The sequence below is a fragment of the Paramisgurnus dabryanus genome, chromosome 14 (assembly GCF_030506205.2).
Source record: "Paramisgurnus dabryanus chromosome 14, PD_genome_1.1, whole genome shotgun sequence".
Lineage (NCBI taxonomy): Eukaryota > Metazoa > Chordata > Actinopteri > Cypriniformes > Cobitidae > Paramisgurnus > Paramisgurnus dabryanus.
In genome coordinates, this window is record NC_133350.1 from 25,561,098 (window position 1) to 25,588,117 (window position 27,020).

The 27,020-nt window shown below is 36.8% G+C and overlaps 1 protein-coding gene and 2 long non-coding RNA genes across 3 annotated transcripts; 1 reads left to right on the top strand and 2 right to left on the bottom strand.

Moving 5' to 3' along the window:
* Window positions 1-228: 228 nt before the first annotated feature.
* On the bottom strand, window positions 229-16,313 carry ccdc3b (coiled-coil domain containing 3b). Its single transcript, XM_065241765.2, has 3 exons — window positions 15,618-16,313; window positions 5,631-5,805; window positions 229-1,514 (listed from the first exon to the last, which is right to left on the bottom strand). Exons 1-3 carry the CDS (start codon window positions 15,971-15,973, stop codon window positions 1,230-1,232), a joined length of 816 nt encoding a protein of 271 aa, XP_065097837.1. The 5' UTR covers window positions 15,974-16,313; the 3' UTR covers window positions 229-1,229.
* Window positions 16,314-16,930: 617 nt separating this feature from the next.
* On the top strand, window positions 16,931-18,987 carry LOC135719181 (uncharacterized). Its single transcript, XR_010521028.2, has 5 exons — window positions 16,931-17,501; window positions 18,042-18,135; window positions 18,234-18,367; window positions 18,450-18,551; window positions 18,662-18,987. It is a non-coding gene; the product is annotated as an uncharacterized lncRNA (long non-coding RNA).
* LOC141280714 (uncharacterized) lies at window positions 18,722-19,867 on the bottom strand. Its single transcript, XR_012335004.1, has 3 exons — window positions 19,747-19,867; window positions 19,259-19,316; window positions 18,722-18,856 (listed from the first exon to the last, which is right to left on the bottom strand). It is a non-coding gene; the product is annotated as an uncharacterized lncRNA (long non-coding RNA).
* Window positions 19,868-27,020: the final 7,153 nt, after the last annotated feature.

Here is a 27,020-nt window from a genome sequence, read left to right on the forward strand (position 1 = left end):
CTCCAAATATGAACTGTTTTGAAGTTTAGATATTACAGGAAAACAAAATACTAAGCTTAAATTAAGTTTTTGCAGTGACCTCACAGAGCCATCATCCTTTACAGGCAGAAATTAGATTAGATGGGATATTCATATATAAAGGGCATTTAATTAGAAAGTACACACATTGCTTTTAAATTTATTGAGTATAAAAGGAATATGTAAAAAACTCAAATAGTTAGCAAAAAGTGAAGTTTATTTTATTACTTATTAGCATAAATGTGTTAAACATGAAATGGTAATATGTACCATTATACATTAGCATAATCACCAGCTTTAAAATATTAAATCATGTCAGTAAAAACAGTTCTGTAAATGTTTCATGTTTTTACGGTAAGATAAGCTTCACTGAGTAAAGGTTACGTATATATTAGGTGCTCAGCACCTTATCCGTAATTAAAAACTCATATTCACAAGTATAAAAACACTCATTCAAAACTTGGAATTGTTAAATGGAGAATAAGTATCAAATGGAAAACAAAAGCTGATCCTAAACTAGCGGATTCCTGATGGATCGACTCTCTAGATTGTATTTTTAGCCATAAATGGTCAAATGAAACTTTAAGTATGGAACCACTTCTTAATAATAGCCTAAAACCAAATTTTTTGGTCTTTCTTCTACTGACAGATGGATGTTTCTTGCTGAAAAAAATTCTGCAGTAATGGGAAATTGGATGAGGTTTTTGTAGACTGGAAACTAATATCACTGGACTGTTCCAAAATAGTTCCTTGTATAAACACCTGGTCAAAGAAATTCATAAAACACTCATCTGTATTCATAACTCTCCATGATCAACAGTGACATCAGCTACTAAACATAAAGCCTGAGTTTGTTTTCATAAAACATTACCAAATTTCGTGGGATTGTATTGGCCTTAACTCCATGTTGTAATGCATATCAGTAGATTCACATTTTCATTAGGGACCATGACACTTGGATGCTTATCAAAACATTATTTTTTGTTCTTTTGATTCTATTATATAGTGTGCACTATGATTTTTTTTTTTAGCTAAAATGTATGGAGTCATACTCTGCAGGACAATCCACAGTATATAAGATTCGTTACACATGTGAACCCCTTACTGTAAAAGATACCATGCTTTTACAGATTCCCATGGTCTATTAATGTTATTCTAGATCCACGAAAGACCATAATAACAACTGGTGTTCCTCAAGGATGGATCATGTCTCAGTTCTTGAGTTTTTTAGGAAGGATCTTCTTAAGAGTGGGTTTCTGGTCCTGATCAGTGTCCTGCTGTGGATGTCGTGACTCTGGTTCGGATTCGTGAAGCTGTTTAAAGCTTTGAACCGACTCTTTTGTTTCTCGTTTGGCCTGCCTCAAGAGACGCTTCATATTCTTCACCTTGTCCTTCAAGTGGTTGTTGGCCTTCTCCAGGGTCTTCACTTTCTGAGATAGATTTTTGACTTTCTCTTCTTCCTCAAATAAGGCCTTCTGCACGTTGGAGCACCACAGCTAAAGGGAAGGAATCAACAGCAAGTTAACATCTGATATAAATATGACAAACCCCGGGCGACTGTGCAAGAAATAAACAAGCAGATTCTCATTATGTCAAATGTAATCCAGAAGTTTAACATTTTTGGGGGATTATGTATAAATATTCATGAAGGAACACTGTGTACTGTTTTCAGCCTTAAGTAATTTTGTTTCACTGTAGTTCAGTTGGCATTGCATTGCATTCACAATGCAAAAGCCATGGGGTTGAGGCCACATACTGAAATGTATTGATTTATACGTTATATAGATAGTTTTGCACTGTAAGTCACTTAAATGTAAATGTTTAATTTGCAGCAATGAGGAGCAGGATTTAAGACCAATGAGATTTCACAGTGGGCGGAGCTACACAATGCAAAATGACGAATGTAGAAAACTTCCATTCCCCTTTAAATTGTGCGTTTAAAATAGCGAATTCAAAATGCGTCCAAAAGAAAAACAACAATTTCGCATAAATTCCCATATATAACAAAAACTGTAGCGGTGAAACGCGTGACATCAAAACACAATGAGAGCGATTCGGGAGTCAACTCCTCTGTATGCATTTGAGTCGCTCTTGCGTATTTTGATGTCATCCGCATTTCGGTCTGCACGGCACCGTATAAAGTCAAACACACCCTTATGCTGCGTTTACACCAGCCGCAGTAGAGGCGTCAAGCGCAAGTGATTTCAGTGTTAAGTCAATGTGAAGACGCATTAACGTGCGTCTGGAGGCACGAATTGAGCGTCTGGCGCACAATTGTGCTTTTTGTGCATTTTGCGTTTGACACGAATTTGCGGCTGACACCCGAGTTTAAAATCTTGATCTTTGGCGGATTTTTGGCGCCGCGTTAACCAATCAGGAGGCTGCTTGCTGCTGTGGCGGCAGCCCCGTCCGGAGTCACTCATTCAACATGAAGGAATGCTTGATATTGTCCGTGAGCAGTCACCCAGATACAAGTTCTTATTTCTATAGAGACAGGAAAAAAAGGACCTCGCTTGGAAGACCTGGTAAGTTGTAACAGATTTCACTTTTGAGTCACGTGACGTTTATCGACCGCGCCGATTATTTTCCCCCTATAGTAAGGTGACTAATTACAAACCCGTAACTCTCTCGATAAATGCACAATCAACATCAGCCATCTTGCAAACAGACAACCGCATAGCACTTGCCCCTCCCACAAGAAGCGGATTTCGCCTCTGACGCGCGTCAAATGCTTTCGAATGCATTTAAACTGTTAAAGCGGCAAACTAGGCGCGGTAGACGTGATTTTGACGCCTCAAATGCAGATGGTTCAAACTCAGCAATAGTTCTACCAGCTAAACTTAAAAACAAAATGCTTGACCCACATCATGCATGCTTATCAAGAAGTATACGACACAATCTCAAGGCAATTTATAAACGTGTTTTAATTCGTATGACCACATTTGTACATTTTTGTACGATATGCTTCTGCCCCTGTGACATTGGGGTTAGGCGAGGGGTTCTATTATTGTTATTTTCTCATACTTGTATGTTTTTGTATGATTCACTTTGTACAAATTCATAGAAATGAGCTAACTCGTAAAATAAGAACGAATTCCCATGAGATTAGGCCTAGAGTATGATGTAAGCAGAAAATGTGATTTGGATGTATTATAATCAGGCTACGACTATCAGCCTGAAATCAAAAGAGCCGAAATGCATTTTATGTTTTTGTTATGTGACGGTAACTTCATAACCCCTGGAAAGTCAAGCATTAGATGTTCGCCTCCCACATGTGTTCTCAAATCGTGCCTGAAGAAACATCTGGAAATTAGTCACAGCTGAACCCTTGCTGTAAATGTAGACTTCCTGGGTAGATCTAACCTTCATGTTTAGCACCTAAACTTTTTTGTAGGTCAGATGGCATCAGTATGGAAATACAGGTAACCATGAAACCGAACGAATGTAAATGCAAAGCAGCACAAAATAGACCGTCAAAGCACTATTTGCCAAACATAACTTCCTTCACGTCATTATTAATTGAAAGTGACAGACTTGATTTCTATTGGCTGCTATTTTCAATTCCAATCTTATGGGAAATAAGGCAATTGCATGTGAATTATTATTGCCTCACTGCATAGTTCTTTGCATGACTGCCAGTTTTAAATAAAAAACCCAGAGCTTCTGGTCTGATGACAGTTTAAAAGCTAAAATATCCAAAAACCTATTCATGCTCGGAAAATTCTTTGCTTTACCTAATAAGGAATATGAATAAATCAGTAAAGGGAATGGCATTTACATAACCTAAGCCTTTGCTCTGATTACGACACAAGAAGAAATGCGGTAATAATGTAAACTTAACCCATTCTGATCATTACCGTAAATCTTCCACGGATTCAGGACCTGATTGAAACCAGCCCCACTGGCATCAATAAGGTCACTGAAAAGGTCAATGGAGTTATTAATTTTAATAAAGCTGACCACGTGCAATTCAGCATTGCAACATGCAGACCATGTTGACACAACTATATGACCGTGGAGAGATTCTCATGAAGCATGGCAAACTTATGCAGAGCTCATCGTTTCCATCTGATATAACAGAAATTGTACTATAAAAACAGCGTGAATGCATGTACAGGTGTCCAGAGAGAAATGATAATATATCTGAGATCATATTTACGCATTTCTCCTGAGACTTTAAATGCACTTAAAAGTGCGCATAAATTTACTGCTTTGGTAGAGAAGTTAGTCTTGCAGAGTTTATGTGGCAAACCTGCTAACATGCAAGTTGTTCATCTTCTTTTTTTTTTGTATAACAGCCACAGATACTCATGCTGCATCCAAATTAACCTATTTATACTATGCACTAAAAGTATGTTTGCGAGTGTGCGAGTATACTGTATGGACATACTAACACATACAGTATCAGAAATGAGCATGGTTGCCTAGCCAACATTGTAATCTCTAACAATTCCTATTGTATCTTTTGTAATTTTTTGATGTTTTGCTGTCATGTTTCAATATGTCAACATACAGTATCTAAAATGCTGCATAGAAAACGTCCTAAATTTGATCTTACAATCATTGGTCAAACCTGTGATTTATAAAACAAATGTATGCATAGAAAACACGCAAACACGTTTTCAAATTCAAAGACAGATTTTACAAAAATTGGATGTTGCTCGTGGATTTTTGTGTATGCACGTGGGTACGCACGCTTTATAAAAGACCCCTGGATTTCATACTGACACCAGATGGTATAGCTGGAAAAGATGATGAACATTTATAATGTTGTAAAATTGTTTTTCCTATTTAAAGACATTTTACATGAGTAGTTACACGAGTAAGTATGGCGGCACAAAATAAAACGGGGGACATTATAAGCGACTAGCAGTATTGATTTCAATTTATTTCAATGGAAGCTCGGCGGCATCCGGCGACACGAGCGTGAGTGACCGTTGGCGGCTGGATGGGCGTGTCCTGTTGCATGACAAAGTTGAGAAAAGTTTAACTTTATGCAAATGATGAGCGACTTTCTGGAGTGACTACCAATGCAACAAAGCCGCTTATAATGTGAATGTACCTTTAGTTTGCAGCACTTCGACCTCGGCGCGCAGTAGCATTATCAATCCTGACTATTTCCCCCTACAGCACTCCACTAAGGTCGAAGTGCTGCAAACTAAGTGCTCTTCCACCATACTTGCTCGTGTAACTACTCATGTACTGTAACAGACTTTAAAAAGGGAAAACATGGAAGTGTTTGGTGGCTTCTAAATTCATCCCTGTTTGGATCCTAATGAAAATAAATGGGGCTAGGCTAAGTCCTAACACATTCACGACGCGCTGTACAAAGATTAAGTGCACGCATTGAAAAAAAGATAGGTTTGTATTCATTTGTCTAAGCTGAGGTAAGAACATAGTAAAATATTTAAAAACGGTGGTGTTTTCCTTTAAGCTGAAACCACTTTTAAGTGTTTCTAATAAGACACATAATAAGACAAACATGCTTGATATTTGTGATAAAAAAGTTTTGTCTTTAAAACTAATGTTATTGAACCCTAACCCCAAACATAAGTGAAAGGTGTTTTCTCTACTGTTGGTTTGATTGATTTATTGCATTCATAGTTTCTCACCCGGTTGTCCTCTTGAATTTCCCAGTCGGGGGTATATGTGTGAACCTGTGTGCCAGGTGTGCAGTTGGAAAACTGGAACAAGCTGGCAAACATGCGGTGATTCTCTGGTGTGTCCGAAAAAATGGGATCCTGGAAATTTACACCGTGAGGAATGATGCTGTAGTTCTCATCCATCCTATGGAGAAAAGCAACATGCAATTGCATCATGAAAAACTGCTTTAATGTATAATGAATTATAATGTTGATTAGGATTATAATAGCCTATGCATCAAACATGGCAAACTCCTGCTTTTCCTTATGTAACACCAGAAAGTTTACTTATTGTTTTTTTCTGTGTGACCTTGCTGCTGTATTAGTTCACAGACACTTGGGACACTTAATGGCAATGACCCATACATTCTTACATGGGAAAATGACTGGGGGATATCAGGAAAGGGAATGCTGGGATATTTGTGTTCTATACATGAGGTGTATGTTTGCATTAGACCTGTCTTTCTACTTTTCTTAAAGCATTAACAGTATTAAATATAAATCAAATTTATGGGTAAAATATTGTGGGTAAAAATATATAAAATACATATAAAGAGGTTACATATGTTATCAATTATATATAAATAAAGTGTCACAGGAAATATGAATGTAGATTGTTTTGCTTTTGCATCTCTTTTGTTTGTCCATTAGTGAAGAATTCATCACATGTCATTAGCCTCTTTCACACAGTGATTACCATCAATTTACCGAAATGACTTTATCAGTAAATACAAAAATCAGCTGTTCCGTAGTTTTTACCACATCATTCACACGTCAGTACCAAAATACCGGTAAACTCGGTGAGAAAGCGGAAGTTACCTATGCCGCGCGGCGAATTTAGTGTTGTATTTGTAAACAATGGCGGGTTACGACTTCATATCCACGGTCGTATTTTGTTGTTTTCACATTTGTAGCAAACGCTGATGGTCGCGAAATTGCTCGTGACAAAGCAACATTGCATTAGGTGACTTCAGACGTGACTGAACTGTGGAAGAGACACAACACAATCTGCGTCTTGAACAGCAGTAATAAGTGTGTTAAGGACGTCGACAACCCGGCAAATAGATGGTAAGCTGTTTTAAACAACTTTGGTGAAGAAATTTGGACGCTAATTTCAGTTGTGCTCGACTTTTAAGCAGCGTGCGTGTGGAAATGTCCGTAAACAGAACGCGTCATCTGTATCCAAACGTTATGATTGGCCCGAAGCTTTCAGCGCGGTATGACGTCGTCCGTTCGAAATGGTAATCTTTATTTTTCGTTCACGCTGGTAATCTTACAACTTTTCTTACTGGTAAATTGGCAGCACTGATTTACACATGACCTGTTAATTTACCAGTAAATACTGTATGTGTGAAAGGGACTATTGACTATTTATGTTCTCTCACTGAACTTCTGCTTTTTCAGTATATCAAATGTTAACACATCAAAACACTTGGGCTACACGATGAACAGTACATCTCTCGGTGGTAAAGAAATTACTAAATTCTGTTATAAAAGTTTCAGGGGTGGTTTGAAAAATATCAATACAAAAGCCATGCTTATGTTGGCCCTCTGTTTTAGAGTTTTAGCTACACTTGTTCTCCTTTATTCGCTGGTTGGTTTTTGGACACTCGCCACATCAGCCTACAGGAACATCAAATAAATGTTGGTCTCAGTTTGTCTTTGTAATCTCGAATGACAGGGGAATGCAAACTTAATAGTTTACAGAAGTGTGTACACTCATCAGAAATTGACCATTGGGAACAATCTGTAATTTCCATCTGAGTCATTTGTAAATAGCTGGGAATAATTAAATGATGTAGCTTTTGGTCTGAAAAAGGAAATTACTTTTACCTTATACAAATGGCTTAAAGAGTTAATGAGTTTGTGTATGAGACCAGAAGAATATATTACTAACCCCAAACCAACCCCAGCCTCACAAACACTGACCTTGTGTAAAACCCTAACTTGCTTTTCCCATAAGAGATGGATTAGATGAGTAAGAATCCTAAATGTGAAAGCATTGGTGCCCCTAATGGCTGGACTGTAGTTTTGTATTTTTAATAACCACCTTCATTAATTAATTTTTATCCAAACGTATTTACACATCGATTTGTAAAAACGATTTCCATGTCGAAAGCCCAAATTCCCTTTGTGGCTTTGTGTTATCTGTATATTATCTGTTTTTTAAACAGCTTAATGAACAAAGTGATTAATCAAGAATCTTTGCTTTATGATCCCGGTGTTGATATGAGCAAACACATAAAATCATAGTAAAGTTCGTCCATAAACTTTCTGGCATCAAAACACTGTTGCTCACAATGAGGGAAATATGTTTGCTGTAAACTCCACCTGGTTTCTATAGCCGATTTTTCTCCTGTGTCTGGCGGAAACATTTGCTTTGGGTCTTGACAGCAGAGTCTCCCTCCATCTGGATCTACTTCAACCTCTCTACAGGGGCATTAAAGGCTCAGGGACTTTTATGAAGCCTGTGCTATACAGTATGAAGCCTGATTTGAACATTTAGATTCAAAAGGTTTAGGGTTTTCTGATGGATTTTAACTGAGCTACAGAATCTTTTGATTTCAACATTAATTCCACATTGAAATTTTCTTTGCTATCTATTCTAAATAGAAGAGCCAACTTAAAAATGTCAGTTTTTGCTTTACTGTAAAGATGGTTTCAGCAGTAACAACATAAACAAATGGCTGTCGTGAAACAAACATAACTTCCGGTAATCTCGTGCAAAGAAGTCCTTTTAGAGTATTTTATTTCTGATATCAAGCAAAATAAACAAGCAGTAGATTACCTAAGTTCAAGCGTATCAAAAACTACACTGAGCTTACATTACTGTGTATAATGTATACAATCTTAACTAAAGATCGGCTGCCAAATCTCCCTTCATATAGCGGTGATCCATGATCACCATCTCCTCTTCTTTAGAAAACCAAAACATTAGTTATTTTCGATGAGGTATTTATTCCAGAGTTCAGTTTAGTCTCTAGCCAGACCATTAAACAAACAGAGACCAGAAGTTAAGATCCGTCCGTACGCATAACCACAACAATGCACGTGTGTCCAATAAAACCGTCTATATCCATAGGATCTACTACATACCTGTTGGATAGCAGGCGACCATGTGGAAGGACGAGACATTATTTAAAACTAGAAAATGCATTTCTGGAGGAACTGTGAAAGTGTGCTTGCTCTGGTGCCGCTGATTTAGTTTTTTATCTTGTGCATTCTCACATTGGAGTCCCAAGTTCATGTACAAAGTTTGGATTCAAGACGTGACAGTGTTCCTGAGATATAAATGACTTCCTGTTTGGCGGCTTAAAATTTTAGAATGTTTTTTTTTTATTTGTGCATCCTCACATTGTAGTCCCAAGTTCATGTGCAAAGTTTGCTTTTACGATTGATCAGCTCACAGTCTGAATGTTTAATTCTTCAACTCGTGAATGAAAAGAGACTTGGAATGTAAACTAAAATATTTGGTTCAAGTGTCCCATAAGACGTACAGAGCTTATGTATATACATATATTGAACTCGTCTTTTTTCTTCCTTGACTGTAAAATAACTCCAAACTGTGGACTTGATAAGAACGGACAGGTTCATCTATTGCTTGCTTTGGCTAAGATTTCTACTCGCTGCGCTTTACGGCATGTTGCTTATGTCACGCTTTACAGCATGTTGCTCAGCAAGTCGCGCTTTATGTCAAGTTGCCATGACAGTTAAGGCCTGTGTTGGTATCGGATTGGATAATATTCGAGTTGGCCATTTTTGCCAATATCGGACTAATATCGATATTGAATATCGGATTGTCCCACCCCTAAAAATAACCCAGCCATTTTTGGAGTGCATGAAATAAATCACACTATGCAAGTCTTTTTTTTTTACAAAAATCATCCATATTGTGGCTTTAAACTGGCATCTGGGTTTGACATGTCAATGCCCACTACTGTACAGTATGTGGAAAACCTGAAATGATCACCTTATTATTTTAATTTACTGATACTTTTGTATTGTTTAGTAATTTCTTTTGGGAAATTTAGGTCAAGAAAATGCAAGTGAATGGGATTTGAATTTTTAATATTTCTTTATAAGGATGTTATTGTTCCAATCTACTAAGCATTCAAACGAGGCCTCTATGAGTTAAGGATAAATATTTAGTAAACGTCATCTAGCATACTGGCCCATCGCTGAATGTAAGTGAAAGTGCCTGTACTTCCAGAAAAACATTTTGGAGTAAACAAATGATTGGATAATGGGCAGATTACAGCAGTTACTATTGTGCCTTCATGGGGCATCTGCTACATTTCTGAGAGATACAAGAGAGTTAGTGTTTTTTGAAATTATTATGTGATGTCTCTTTGTATTAGTTCAAGTTTCCTCAACTATAACGCTTGATATCCTACACATTGGTGTGCATATCTAGGAATAAGCCACTTCAATTCTTCAGCTATTCACTGGCCACCCTCTATTAACCAAAAGTATAAAGGAAAGCTCCTGGTCGCTGTTCAATGTAGCTCTACTATGTACCACATTGGATTAATTACTGTTTCCATGCAAGAGCGTCTCCAGTTTCTCTGACTTTTGATGGTTTGACTGGTGAGAATGGTCCTGCCAAACTGGAACCAGCTGTCTGATTGGTTAGCTCAGACTGGGATGTAAAATGACAATGAAGGAAAGTTGTGTCTGTGGGCTAAGGCAAAGGCATGGTTTAGTCTGGAAACAGAATGATAAAACAAATTTATCAATGGCTTGGCTGGCTTTGGTTTGATGCATTTCACACTAAATATGGAAGTCACCATATAACAGAATAGAAGCGTTTGCTGATTCAGCGTTTGTGACATGAAGCGAGTGTGATGTGCAGTGCTTGGAATACTATACTTGTGTCACACCTGTCATAACGCTTATCTGCGTGATTTAGTGTATGTTTAAGTGCTTTCCTGCAGTGTGAATATATGATGTCTTTCTGTATTTTAACTAAAACATGATGCAGGATAAAACACCCCCCATCAGTCCCTGTTGAAATCATTCACTGCAAGATACATAGGCACAACTCCAAGGTCTTACTATGAAATTCTAAAAAAAAAACAGAAAAAAAGTTAACTTCTTCAGCCAACGTTTCCCAAGCCAGATTTGTCATATTTTTTTTTTATTAAAACCACACTTACACTCTCCTTAAAACCACAGTCTCTTTAAATAACATTGAGAACAGCAACAGTTTTCATCTTATAGTGTTTGGCCAGTTTAAACAAAATGTATTTTTGCATTTCAGTAAGCCGTTGGCTGTTTATGGAGACTCAACTTTTATTGGTGTAATGTTGGCGCGCAAAAACAAAATAAACTGGTTGGTTGCTTTAAGGTAGAATGTAAAACTGTATTAATCTTGGCATAGATGAATAATAAGACTTCTGTACATGGTAATGACATACCATGAGCCTCAAACGTGTTTGTTTTCTTCTTCTTATGTAAACCTTGTGCCCGCCGAAGACCGCTTAAAAACAGGCCAATCTTAACATAACACCAACTGTGACATTACAGTCGAGATGTACGCCCCAACATTAAATTACACATTAAATTATTATTAATTATTATTACATGCTATCGTTTAGGTAGGGCCCTATAAAATCCGTTTTATTTTTTCCCAAATTCCGTTTTATTTTTTCCCAAATTCCGTTTTCTCCGTTTAAATTTTTGCAAATTCCGTTTTAACGTTTTCATTTTTGCCAATTTTTTTTTACCCTTTACTGTTATATTAGTCATAAAAAGAGTGTGCCTTTAATGTTAATGATTAAAATGTAAATTATTTGGGGAAAAACTGGATAACACGATTACTTAATGACTGTAAAACATGCATTTACACCAGAACATACACACACATGCGCGCGCGCACACACACACAACTAAATTAAATGCATTGTTTAGTGTTGTTTCTGGAGGCTACAACAAGGTGTCAAAGCAGTGGTGCCTTCAGAAGTGCCTTAAACACATCGGTCCAGCAGAACGCGATTCATATTTTATACACGATCGCTTGAAATCCATATAACTTTACAAACATTCACAGGATATCGATCTGACTTGGGACACCATGAGCGCGCAGCTCTTTGCACGTGCGAGCGAAAGAGAGACAGAGAGCGGCGCCATGATGCAGATGATTATATTTTAAATGCGAGGGATAGTTTGCCTCAGCTCGCTTGAAATGCATAAAACTGAACAAATACATAAGGATTTGTGTTCGGACTTTGGACAGATGCGAGAGCGCATGCATGTGCATGTATCTTTGCGCTCACAGTGAACAGAGCGTTGACAAAACTTACAAAATAACAGTTCTCCGGTCACATAAAAGTCATGTGAGAACTGCTCGGAACTAAGTGCTTAGCGTCGAAACACAAACTTACCACTCAGAAGCGTCCATTAACAATCTCCAAACAATTGATTATTCCTCAAAATCTGTATATTCGTCTGATACAGGCTCAAAGGTCTGTTTGCAAACACACAAAGCTATTCCAAAGAGCTGCTCTAAAAAACAGCCAATCAGAGCAAGGCTCAAGATTATTATTCACAACCCTTTCAAATCAGGTAATAATAGACCATTTCATTAAAAGGACAAGTTCTATGGCTGTAAATGGACATTTAAAACTGTCTCTGGATCAATTTTGCACTTAATAAAGTCACATAGCTTTTATGTAGATATTAGAAAACAAAGTAACCTATTGTATCAAATGCATTCTTTGGCACCTTCAAATGTCATTCATAGGTCATAGCGAGGGTTACTATATGAAATGCCTGCAGATGAGTGTACAGTGTTCATTATCAGTGATGAGATTGAACAAAAGAACAAAGGGGTGAGGGAGACTGGTCTAAACTTGTTTGCACAACATCCTATGCACATATTGTATAGATACAGGAAGAGATGACATATAGAAGGCAGAGATGAAAGGCAACACATTTAGAGAAGGGGGGCTATCTGTTAGTACTACACAGACTTTATGATGAAAACCCTTACAGGTAACAGATGACAAAACCTGCAGGCTTGAACGTCTAAACCTTTGATATGCAGTCTGTTCGCACTCCATTGGACCTCTAACCTGTTGCTCTCAGGTCACCCCGGGCAGTTAGACACTGTATGTACTGGGCAATAAATGCGGGTGGAAGAAATTCCAGAGCTGTTTAAAGCGGAGAATGAGTGCTAGCCTGTTCACTGTGGCATTTTATTCACAGCACTTGCAACCTTTGTTTCCTGTGCTTCGATCCTACAACCTTGCAGTTTTGTGTCAGAAGGAAAAAAGAACCATAAATACAAAATAAAGCTTTAAATCTATACAGTGATACATATTTATACTTGACACTTGCAGTATGCCATGAATAATGGATTCTGATTGGTTTGCATACCTTACCAAGGTTGGTAAATAATGAAATACTGCAAAGCATGTACGTGTGCTTATTATGGTACACTCACAAGAAAAAAAGGTACAGAAGTTGTACATACATACTTGTACCTCTAAGGTATCTGAACATAAATGGTACATATTAGGACCTTTGTAAATGGTACCGTCCCAGTGAAAAAAAGGTACAACATTACATTCTCCAATTTAGTAATGCCTCCAGTCACACTGTCAAAAAAATATGGTCAAAAATGTTCCCTAGCTGTCACTGGGCAGGTACCCTTTCAAAAAGTAGACATTTGCACCTGTTGTACTCTACTCTACTCTAGTCTTGCGTGGTTTTCGCTGCTTTTTTTGGCCAATGCCCGCCCAAGACCTACATGTCAAACAACCAATCACAGTTTGTTATAGGGCCCACACGTCAGCTGCAATCTTTTTGACTCCACTAACTGCCTCAAGTAGTGATAGACCGATATAACGTCCGGCCGATAGATCGGGCCGATTTTTGCAAGTTTTATGTGCATCGGCCGATATGTGGCTGCTGTGTTCGCCGATAGTTTTTTCCGGCATTATTTACAGACAGAGTGCTGGAAGCTGCAAGGGATTGCAGGTCATGCGACTAAAAACAACAAACCTTCCCATGACAGCATCGAATGCTCGGCCTAACAGCTGATCATAGCTGGACAAAGCGAGTTTTATTTCTCATCTCTATATGTTTGTAGTAGTAAAGTGCTAGAAATCAATATCCTTTGCTGATAGTTCCTCGTCATTGTGGAGAGCGCATTTCATGGTTCCATAGCACCCTCACCTGTTTTTACTATTTGTTAAATATAGTTTTTGATAAGTTCAATAAATGTTACTTTTTAAAATTGAGACTAACATTTGCCCATATCATTGTGTCATTATTATGATGTAAATTGAGTGAGCAAAAGCAGTATAGGCTCCAAATATCGGCTCAAGAAAATCGGCAGCCTGTATCGGTCATCAGTTAAGGCTGATGAAACAAAAATCAATATCGGCACTAAAAAAATGCACATCGGTCGATCCCTAGCCTCAGGCAAAACTCTTGGATGTCTTTTAGAGAGTCTATACCAGAAACTTTTATATTTTTGAGAATGCAAAGTGTAGCTGATCATGATAACTGCTCATTATTAGCCACGTAAACACAACTTTGTCTCCCGGCGAACCGAGGAAAATTGTGAAACTTGCGTCTCCCGGAATTCTGGTTTATTTCAACAAATCAGAACTTTGACATTCTCACAGGTTTTCCAGTTAAGTGTACGATACACAGTGTACGAAAAACTGATGCTTATGACATCACAGGCATCTAACTGCCCCTCCACTTTAAAATAATTGGCTACAATTTTTGAGTGGCAGCAAAGTCAGCCAATCAGTAATGAGATTGCAAGTTAAGCCAGTAGGGGGAGCCAAATAGGTGCAAAACCACTTGTTTAAAATCCCCCACCCTAATAGAGCTATCTGAGAGAGGTTTTTAGGAAGCTTCTAAGGCATTACAGACCCAAACAAAACATTTTTTGTCTACATGTCACATCACAGAACAAGGATAAATACTCCGTTCAATCATTCTATGTCACCTTTAAAATAAACCAGCAAATTGAAAGGAAATGACGCGATTTACGTGGATATTTACAGCTGGTCTATTCGCACTGGATTAGTATTACCTGAGGTAATTTCTCCGGACCTTTTTACAGAAGGTAAAAGACGCCGTAATCTTTACTGACATTGTCCGTAATGATTACTGACATAGAGCATTCGGACTGGACTAAAATCACTGAGAAGCTCTGATAAAAACTTGCTTTACCCCACCTCCCTATGTAAAACTAATCCCGTCCGAATAGTATGATGCTGGTTTGCAATCAGTGTGTGAAGTGCTACATGACAGGGTAAAGGATTTGCCCAGAAAAGTGCTGAGTTTGATAAATCCAGTACAGCATTGCATGAGGGAGTTAAACATCCTTCAGCATAACTGATTGGACCAAAGGCTTAGACAGGAAACATAAGCAAAACAGTCTGGTTGTCAAGAGATTGAAGCCTTACAGTAATGCAATGGGAATCACTTCCAAACTGTGAGTATAGAGGACGAAAGTAAAGACGGAAAACTGTGGGAACCATGTATTAGATCTGTCTCTATAATTAAAGCACATGGGTCATAATCTACGCAGTGGGTCTGTTAGCAACCTCATCCTTTGTTCATATTCCAATGTGATTTCAGTTTGCTTAGGAACACAAGCCGGAGCTAATTACGTCTGTCAGATGTTTTGCAAGACTCATGGTCATTGTACACAAAGTTAATCCTTTGTCTGTTGTCAAAATAAAGACTGTGGAGGTCTTGCACAAGTCTCTGATGCATTAATAAGGCGTGCATTTTTCTTAGATGTGTACACTCTTAAAAATAAAGGCTCCATTCAGTATCACAAAGCTGATAATACACTTTTGATAATCCAAGACTTAATAATGCCACCCCATAGCAAGCCCCTCACATTATGTATATAATTTCTGACAGTTCCCAAACACATGCATCTCTCAAGGTATTCTCTAATGTTTAAGTTGCGTTAAATAACCTTACCTCAGAAAGAAGTAGTAGGAGTTATTCTCCATGACGCTGTAGGAATAGCAGGGGAAATATCCCAGTCCGCTGACATTGAACCTGGATCCGGCTGGCACCTCCAGCATGCTGCCCCACGCCTGATCGCACAGCAGCTCGATCTCCGCCGAGAACAGCAGATCCGTGTCGTGCTGCCACGGCAGATAATTATACAAGCTGTACGTCTCCTTATGGATGGCGAGCACCTTGGCAAAGACGATGATCTCCGCCAGCTCTGCGCGGCACGCTTCGGTCTGAGGTCTCCAGTCGTGTGGAAGCTGGCATCCCCATGATGCGCTTATGGAGAGCGCGAATATTAAAGCCAGTAGATTATCCATCACGTGCAACTTTACCTCACACGTGCAAACTAATAAAAGCAATTCCCTGTCGTAAACCTAATCTAAACTCTGATGCAATAATTGATATGCGTTAAAAAGTGCTGTAAATAGTGTGCATGTCTGTGGATTTAGTCTGATGTCCTGTTCCTCTCCATTGTTGTGCGCGCTTTTGCGCATGGAGATGATGTGAGATTACGCGCAGCTCCACTCGGATAACGGAGATCCCTTTTGTGACGCTCAGCTCTATTATAGCCCTGAAGAAGAAAACAATCGCAAGGAGACTCTGGGTAGAGCTTTCATCTCATGCCTGACTACGTAGTGGTTCTTTTGACTTTGGTTCTCTATTGTCCACAACAATATTTGAAGAACGCAGTAAACTATACTAACTTGTCATAACTAGAAAGATGCATCGTTAACAAACACTGAAATATCTGTATAATATCTATAGAATTTATGTAATACATTTGATGATTATATTAAATCATTTTAGGTCATCTTGAGGCCCCCTAGTGGGTCAACATTAACAACATTTTTGGTTTACAGTGAGGTTGTGATCAATGATGTTTTCTCTGTGATGCACATGCTTTTTATATCCCAAATACAAATGTTAACTATTTCTTTAAGAAAAGAGATCTTAATAGAGAAATATCTTTAAATGGCCATAAATTCCTGACCTACACAATAAAAAAAGTTTGTTAACTTAGTCAAAATCATAAACCGTAAAAAGAACATAACCAGTCGTATCATTAAACCAACTTGAAGAAGAAATATTACACTCCCTTTTTTAGACTAAGCTTTATTCAACAATGCATGAAACCACATGAATACAATAAACTTTGCAGATGCATTTTAATGGGAGATTTGGTAATTGACCACAATCACATTATAAGCATTATGTATATTAAATGTAAAAGTAATTTTAGTAAAGTATTCGTAATAGTTATACATATTTAAAGAGCACCTATTATGGGATACACGTTTTTAAACATCCTTTTGTGTGTAAGTGTGCATTAGTACATGCTAACGATATTCAAAAAGTACATACCTCAAAGAAAACGATGACGCGAGTTATCGTCTCTAACGTTCGAGGACTACAAAAAACACTCGGATTGTAGGCAACAGTTTACTTCCTGGGATTAGTGACGTAGATAAGACCAACATTATCATAGTTCAGCCCTCTCTGCTTTGCTTGGGTACGCCCTCAAAGACGAGGGTGGGGAGCGCCGAGTCAGAAGAGAGCTAAAATGGCGGAGGTTGGGAGTCCCTGCTTTTACTCTGTTTGCAAACTCTTGTTTCATTGTTTAAGCGATTAAATCTCTCGAGTAGACGCTGTCTCTTTAGATGCGAGGGCAAAATAGCACTTTATGGACTTACACAGAGGACATCATGTTTAATACGGTTCCGGAAAAATCCAGTCAGAAGTTGTTCACGGAGTTTTCACAATAACTGCTTCTCATGAACCAAAGCTGGATTTGCGCGAGGTCTCCTCTTGAAAGTTGGATTACTGTGCACTTCTGGATCACAGGCTGTAAGTATTCACGTTTATTATTTGCCTTTTACTGTACGTTACGTAACCGGAGATTAACATAATGTGCGTGTAGAGCTAAGCTTGCAAGCTAATTGTCTTGTGTTGTAATACTGTATTTCATAAACAACGTAGGCCTACCATATTTACACACGTGTATGTTGAATTATGCAGACTATCGTTTTTTTTATCGATGTTGGTTTAGACATGTTTACAAACTTGCTAAGTTGCTAAGCTAAATACAAATACAAATGCCAGCTAAACTGTTACCAGTAAAATTTGTTCTCATGATCAAACTCAAGAAACTCTAAGTACAGATGATTTGTTTAAAGTTATATGTATTTTACTGTTGTATTTACTTGAAGCTTTCTTAGATTTTGAAACGAAGTAAACACGTAATGTGTGTTGCTAATGTTGGGCCATGGAATATGTAATACATTAACGTTTTAATGAATAGTCTAACGATTTACAGTCATGGTACTCTATTGTTATAATATGTCTTTTTGACTGAATACATGTTTGTTTTATTTGTCTATATCTTAGATTCGCAGCTGGACACATCCTTCTACACTGTATGCAAACATGCAACATCATAACACACAGTACAAGGAGTCAGACTGGCATATGAGGAGCAAAGGTGTGTAACACACATGATGTATTTAGCTAGTGAAACCACTACCAGTCTTAGATGTATAACTGATGATGACAAAGTTTTTTTTCTCTGCATAATCATAGGAACCCAGGCAGTAGCATCGTTTCACAATGTTTCCATCACCATCATCAGTGGATGCCTTTGCCGTCCGTAGCCTGAGATTTCAGATTTGCAGCAAAAATTTTTTGATTTTCTCATTTATTGGAATGCTGTGCAGGTATATAAGTATTTTAGTAACTTTGTTAAATAAAGTAGTATTTACTTTTACAATAAATTAATTGCTTGTTTATATTTTACAGGTATGTGTACCTTGCAGCCATCCATTACAATGTCACCAAGCCGTAACAAAAGCAGGAGGGAAAGTACAAGGCTATGTTCCCAAAACACACAAGTGACATACCGTAAGCAGTAATGTTTTATTTCAAATACATTCATAATTAAAAACTTAATGTATGAAGCAGGGAAATAAATGATCAAAACAAAAGATTTATTGACTGCAATATTTCTACAGTTATGTGGAGGATGTGATCAGGCTTGTGTTTGATGAGGTATTTGAAGATAAGCTGAAGGAAACCCCGATTCCAATGGACCTGGCATCACAGTTTGAGAGACCTTCAAAGGAGGACGTGATTGCATGCCATCTTCAGTGCAGGGGTCATCGAAAGCCAAAATTGTGACCGATCTGATCAGGAAGCTCCAAGCGTATCTGGAGAACAACACACGACAGGATGATAACCTTATAGTGTCGTCTTAAATAGCACCAGCTGACAAAGCTTTGATATGCCATTTATCTGAATAGATAGCTGTAAGAAATGAATTGAACAATTTTTGAAACAAGAGCACAATATGGTTACTAAAGTATGTTTATTTGTATATTGTTTAACATTTAAATATATATTTGTAATAAATAAATAAAACTTTTGACTGACTATTATATTTTCTTTAAAGTTACATCTTTTGTTCTTTTGGGTACTTTGTTACTATAATAATACTTTAGTGTTATTGGTTTAAAAATGTAATAAAACTTAATCTAGTCCTGCACCTCAAAGGCTTATAGTCGGTACAATAAATGTTCTGTGTGTAGGGATTTAGACAATTTGTGCAAAACCTGGATGATGAATCACGCAGGTAAGAGGCCCTGGAACCTGTTGCATTCTCCTTAAAACCTAATAAGTAAAAACATAGCACTTATAAGTAAGCAGTTTTTCATAATAAAGTTTCCCATAGTGAAATAATGTAGAACATTCATTTCAATTAATACTTTCTTTGTGCTACATTTGGTGTTTCCATATAGTTTGCACAGTGATATAGTATGTAAACAGTCTTTTATAATACAGTTTACTATAGTAAAATAATGTTAACAAATGAAATAGTTTTATAATCATTTCAACAAATACTTTCTATGTGCTACATTTGGTGTTTCCATATAGTTTGCACAGTAATATAGTATGTAAGCAGGCTTTTTTAATAAAGTTTACTATAGTAAATAATGTTAATAAGTGAAATAGTTTTATAATCATTTCAAAAAATACTTTCTATGTGCTACATTTGGTGTTTCCATATAGTTTGCAAAGTAATGTAGTACGTTATAATTACCTTTTGGATGTCTTTGCAACACATTTTCGTCTTCGTTTAGCATTCTGGCAGAGCTAAGGACACCTAAAAAAGTTAAATCCAATCGCGTTAATTGACGGAGATCGTTTATATCGTAACGCCGTGTGAACTCTCTGGATCGAGCTTGAAGTGGTAAGGCAGTACAGACACCATCGTTTATAGAGAAATATAGCGCTTGTTTACGTTGCCTGTGACTCTCAGTCAGAACCGGAAAACCCACGCGTAGTCAGGGGCGTAACCTTTCAAACACACGCCGAACCCAGTTGACCAATAACAGTTGAGTAGTCATCTGACCAATCCGAATACACTAGACATTTTGGGAGGCGGAGACAGGAACTAAACCGAGCGTTTTCCAGACAGTGGGAAATCGGTGAGGTATGTAAGCAATTTATAAGACTCACAGTGCATTAGTTCAAGTTTTAATAACATGTATGTACTATGGGATATTACAATAACGTGCTAACGTGCTCATTTATTAGCATAATTGGTGCTCTTTAAATGTTTATAAGCTATTTATGTGTTAAATATGAAAACATTTGTGACCACAAAACCAGTCTAAAGTAGCACAGGTAAAAGCCCAGAAGTGAATTTGCTAAAATGATCAATTTTTCTTTACAGTATGCCAAAAATCATTACGATATTATGTAATATGATGTTCCAATAAGATATTTTGTAAATTTCCTACCGTAAATATTTCAAAACTTTATTTTTGTGGATGCAGTTGCTAAGGACTTTATTTGGACAACTTTAAAGGTGATTTTCTCAATATTTAGATTTTTGGCACCCTCAGATTCCAGATTATCAAATATTGTCCTATCCTATCAAATCTTATTTATTCAGTTTCAGATTATGTATAAATCTTCATATTTAAAAAAAATGGACCCTTATGACTTGTTTTGTGATCATATTTTATTTTGTCCCTGTTTAGTGCTAATGAACTTCACTCCAGTGTGCTTATTTTCTCTGAGGCTTCTGCAAAACATTCATGACAGACCAAGGGTTAAGCATCGCCAAAACATTTCAGAGCCAATAATGTGTGTATAGTTTTTGTTTATTGTGAGAAATAGCTGTCTTAAAGGTGTAGCGGAGGATTTTCTCGAATTTTAGAAAAGAAACGCCTTCTCCACTTTTTTAAAAAATGTAATTGCGCAACACTCCTGATTGACAACTAGGAGGACCAATAGTCTTGATGATCCACCCGGAAAAAGAAAATCCTCCGCAATACCTTTAATACACATTTAGCATTTTGTTTACCATCAGGATTAAAGATTATAAATTATTTGCTCATGACACAAGGTTAAGGGTCAGAATAAACATCCCCAGGTTGTCAGGCACGCTTACCCCAAAGCAAATCAGTACAATGCATAACATGTAACAACACGCACAATATTTATTACCCTAGAGAATAGCCCCTCATCTCAGAAGAAGCAGTGTCTGAATTCCTTTCTTTAAGAGGTTTATATCAATGAATTAATTCTGCTGATATCCACAAGAAATGACAGGGACAACATGAGGGAAAGAAGTTAATGAACAGAAGAATGATTTAACTGACCTTCACATCAAAAGTGTTATATGGATAGAAATGTTTGTGCCAAAAGATAACTGAAGCAAAAAGCCAACAGTTTTCAGATAATCCACTGTTAAGTCTTGTGTCCGGACATTAAAGCCCATTGTTTGATTCTCTGCAATGCAGATTTCAAGGAGATTTAGATGACTTAAGCTCAGATTTAACACAAAAATAAACATGAATGCTGAACCAATACATATTGACTTTCATCAGTAGTACGGATGAAACAAGATAAATAAAATAAAATAATGAAATAAAAATAAGAAAAAGGTAGCTTGAGTTTAAACTGCATGCACAGAAGAAAGAAATGTATTATTGCAAAAAAAAAAATAATAATAATAATAATATAATATATATATATATTCTTCAGTGGGTTCTTCAAATGCAGTCTTGTAGGAACAGTGTCTTACAGAGTTTAGTACCATCAATAAACCCATAGCCTATCTGCCTGTATTTTTGAAGTTATCTGAACACCTTGATGAACATGTTCAGGTATGTCAGGGTTAAATCTAACCTTTAAATTAACTCAGGACGAGAAATATTTTATCCTGAGCGTTAGTGCCACCTTGTGGTGTTTCATCAACGGTCCACTAAATGTCTTTAGTAAAAAAAGTATTTTTTTGTGTATTGTTGAACACACATTAGGCTTATGAGATTACATATTTTCCTTTTAGCCTGTAGTGTTTCTGTATTTTTGTTAAAGCAACTTCACAAAAGTCTCTGCACAGATCGTATTGCTTTTTAATCGCAATAGGGTATTTTGTTTCCTCCTAAAATCCGTTCATATGGCCCCTGTTTGCCCCCTATTTAGTCTCTCACGGTATAACTGACACCTCTGCTTGTACATACTGTACAGACAGTACCTGGTGTTGCCTAGCAACCTGCCGCCAGAAACGCCGCACACACACAGTGGCGTGCACTGTACATTACCGATACATAGCTTTTTTTTACGGATCTGGCTGCTATATACAGGTCGGCACTATGCATCATTGCTTTGTAGACAAAGACGTACATTGTATGTCCCTATACTGTATTGTATAAAACTGCTAGTATTTTAGTCAAATAATACGGTACTCTCCGCCTGTTGGTGTGTCATATGAATTACAGCCAGCAGGTGGCACTATATACAATTACAGAGCTTGGGCAAAAAACAATCCGAGTCATTTGTTAAAGGAATAGTTTAACCAAATGAGAAAATTGTCTAATCATTTAAACTTCATACCATCCCAGATGTATATAACATAAAATTTTTATTGTTGTACACAAACAAATCATTTTCTATTGAAATGCCATCAGGTAATGCGAGTCAACATTGTGATGATCCAGAAAGCACATTCATCCATTAATACAAATAAAATAACCAAAATGACTCCAGTGGGTTAATAAATGTCATATAAATTTCATATTTGAGTGAAAAAACCAATGAATGAAGCAGAAGGTCGAGATTAACATTTATACTATTATAATTTAATGGTTACAAGTTACAACAAAGAGGCAAACTTTTAAGCACAGCTTACAGCTAGACTCTAAAAAACAGCATTTGTGATTTTTCTAAAGTAGTTAAACTTTATTTCCATAACAAAAGTTATATAATGTTTAAAACAAGACATTATTATGATATATACACACTTAAGAAGCAAAAACATTTATGTTTTGATTTCAGTGAAAGCTAACAGACTATTGTGAAGCTTATGCTTGAAACAAGTAAAAGTGTTTGGTCAGTGTATAAACTAATCTTGTATTTCCTTAACCCATTGGCAATCACATTTCTTTTGTTTTAAGCAAAAAAATAAAAAAAGTTGGTTTCTCTGAAAGCAAGACTTCTTAAGTTAACATATCGGGGCGGTTTCCCGGACAGGGCTTAAAATGCATGTTTGAGCTGCTTTAACTTAAAAACACCTTGTCCTGTTTAATTTTAACATAGATCTGTGACATTATTTTGTCTTAAGATGCACACATGTAGTGTTTATTTTTTTGTAAGGTATGTTTGTAAAAATATAAAAAAGGCCTAGTCCTGGATAAACCCTGTCCGGGAAACCGCCTCATAATGTTTAAATAATATTTACATATTTATTTATATATTTGCAGCAACACCAAAAGCAACCCCTTACAAAAAAGTACTATAGCAGGACTATGATACAGTGCGAGAGATGGTAAATACTAAGGTGTGCTTGCCTTTGAGTACCATATTTTTTTATAATTATATTTGAAGGTACTGAAAGGCATTTCAAAAACAAAACAACATGGTATCCTTTTCCGTTTATATTTTCATGGTATATTTTTTTTACGAAAATAAAGTGATATAATTTTTAGCTTCCTGATTATAGGTTATTGTAGCACTGGATTACTGCATAAATTCTCCTATTGGTCAACAAGTATTTAGTATTAACAAGATTATTTTTAAGGAGATTGATACCGAATAATTACCTGTACATGAGAGTACCATGTCCTAAAACCAAGCCATAACCATATACTTATATGTACAGTAAACTGTCCTTTATAAAGAATAATATGACTTTAGTAACTTAATATTATTAGTAAGTTTAGTAGCACCATAACAGTGTCATAACAGGTTGAGTAAGTTTCAGCAGCAATCTTATAAAAGCACCAAGGTGAGAAACTTATCCATCTCACATGATATTCACCATCCATCTCAGAACTTTGTGGTTACTTTTACCACAATTCATTATATTATTGAAGTATTTGCTTTATTTCATGTTGAAGCACCTGTGCTTGTATGCAATGCTGAGAGAAGAGCCAAGAGATTTCCTGCTCGCAGCGCTTGAACCGTGAGCCGCTACATACCTGAACCCTCACCCTGTAGCTCACCGTCAGGCCTCTGAGAGGGAAAAGAAAACAAAGGAACCCTCAATGGATGGATGGATTAAGTTACTTTATACTTTACATACTAGAGAAATGTGTGCCAGCACATGAACATGCAGTACAGCTTATCATATAGGGAATAGTATACGTTACGAAATGAAGACAATGGGAATATTTACATATAACAAGTCACACTGTTGCACTATTTTGTTTACAAGAGTGTGAATTTAGTCCTACCATTGGCAACCCTACTTGAGATACAGCATTGAAGAACGTCTTGGGGTTCTCTTGCTCCTGATGGATGAAAAGTAGTTTGCATTAGCTTATGCTACTTATCAGATATATAAGCAACACAAAACATATTGCATCACAGAATCACACTGTATGCATCTTAAATTACTAGACCAAATATATTAACAGCTGACAGCTGAGATTAAAGTCACCATGAAACGGAAGTAATTGTCTTGTTTTCCCCGTGGTGACGTATATACGATTGAAACGGCTTCTTAAATAAAAAAGTGAGGGCTGGACCAAATGAACCGGCCTGCGCTGATTGGACCAAGTCAACCGGGAGCGGTGGAATTTTGCAAAACAAATAACAGGCTCTAGGTGGAGCTAGAAGCACGTTTTTTTTTCGTAAACAGTCTAATTTATGTTGTTCTGTTGGTTTCAGTGAATATGATCAAAAAATATGATCAAAAAAGTTGCTAACCGCAGCTTTAAACATAACCCCTAAATCTTGGTGTCCTCTATCTGCTTTAGAATGGTCAAACAATTAATCGCATTCAAAATAAAAGTTTGTGTTTGCATTATTCATGTGCATGTACTGTGTGTAAATATTAAAAATAACCCAGCATTTTTATAGTGTTTCCAATGTTCCTGCAGGGCACCTGTCCTGCATATTTTAGTTCCAACCCCTCTCCAACCCACCTGATTTTAATTTTTTGGTAGCCCTGAACAACTTGATGAGCAGGTTCAGGTGTGTTTGATTGGGGTTGGAACTAAAATCTGCGGGACAGGTGCCCTCCAGGAACAGGGTTGGAGACCCATGTCGTATATAATATTATATACATATATTATGCAAACACAAACTTTTTTGACTGCCATAATCTGCTTTTAACTCAGCCTTGGGTCAAAACGGGACAAACCAGCCTATTTACATTAAATTAACCCAGAAAATGTTTATGTTTTACCCAACAATGTATTTTGGGTTGAAACAACCCATCGGGTTTGTTCCTTTTTGACCCAATGCTTGACAATAACCTATGCAGCATTTTTTAGGGTGTAAGCTTTTAGGTGCTTTGTTTTGTAGTTAACTCACATATTCTGAGTTTGAGGTCTCCAGAAGCTCTTCTGCCTCACTGTCTTCAGAGCTGCAACCACCGCGTTGACATCTCACCGCACGTCTCTCTCGCCCAGATCTCAGAAAGTCCACAGCGGAAGACTTCCGGAGCAGAGCTAAGAAAAATCACATCAATAATTCAATATAGTATTAACAAAAATGTACTAAAACTAATTGTTTGTATATAAGTGTATACTGTAAGATGCATATAAAACTTGCAAATTACTGCACTGTTAAAAAAAACTTCTTGCACTTAAAATTTTTAAGTTATGCAACTTGACTTCAACTTTCTTCACTACACTGTAAAAAGTGAAAAGTTGGATCAACTTAAAAAATTACTTTAATTGGTAACACCTAATTTTCTTAGTTGTAACGTAAAAATTTCACATAAAGTAATTTAGATCCAACTTTTCACTTTTTATAGTGTAGTGAAGAAAGTGGGCTTACAACTTTATTTTTTATAATTAATAGCAACTTCTTACAAAAAAGTTTAAATGACTTATTAATTCAAGTTGTTTAAACATTAACATTAAGTGCAACAAAGATTTTTTTACAGTGTGTAAATGTTATTCAGTACTGTTCAATATACTACCATTATGATACAAACAATCTGCCAATTCTAAATTTAAAAGGAGGCACAAAACATATAAAACACAACATAAAGAGAAAACATTTTTAATGAAAGTAAAAGAGTTTGTCTCTTACCAGCTTCACAGGTGTATGTCACAAACACGAGGATAAGCAGTGCTATCAATTGTCTATTTGGCTCCATTTCTTATCTGAGGTCTGAGCTCAAAGTTTTCCTTTTGTACCTTACCTGAGTATTAAGCCCCTCCCAACGCAGCATCAACAAGCACAGCTGCTGTCTCAGAGGGGCGTGGCCTAGAGCATCCACCTTAAACAGGTGGAACTGGACCAAGACAGGAATTTTAATTTACATAAACCTCAGTGAAGTTTACCCAACCCCAAGTTATGGCATGGATTAAGGTGTTATAAGAAACCATGAGAAGTAAACATTGGACACAAGGGAGTCCTTATTAGGAGATGTTTTGGTTACATTTTCAGTCAAATGCCCAATTCTACAAATGTTATTATTTCCTAGCAGTGGTTTTATATAACTTGTATAAAGTTTTGTGTTTCAAAATTGTTTTAAAGTTAAATTTGCTTTAACAGGTCATTTATTTATGTGACAATTAACCCCATAAAGTACAAAATGCCCTTACTGTATGTAGGTTTCCTAAAAACTATATCTGGTGTATCATTGTTTTCCTGTCTGCAGTAATGCTGGACTTGTTTACAGGAATTAGCCTAAGTATTTGCAAATACATAAAGAAATTTACAAATAAGAAAAATACTACTACAGTAAAATGTGGGACAACTAGCCCCAGCCAACCCATTTTACAGTTCACCTTAGCTGATATTTGATATACATTACACTTAAATGATAATCATATTTTTGGAATACTTCATGATTTATTGGTAACACTTTACAATAAGGTTCATTAGTTAACATTATTTACTAAC

What these genes read in the sequence shown, in the direction of transcription:
- ccdc3b (XM_065241765.2), bottom strand. Translation starts at nt 15,973, where the DNA reads ATGGATAATCTACTGGCTTTAATATTCGCGCTCTCCATAAGCGCATCA. An exon ending in TCCTACTACTTCTTTCTGAG is followed by an intron (nt 5,806 to 15,617) that starts GTAAGGTTATTT and finishes TTTTCTCCATAG; the next exon opens with GATGGATGAGAACTACAGCA. An exon ending in AAATTCAAGAGGACAACCGG is followed by an intron (nt 1,515 to 5,630) that starts GTGAGAAACTAT and finishes CCTTCCCTTTAG; the next exon opens with CTGTGGTGCTCCAACGTGCA.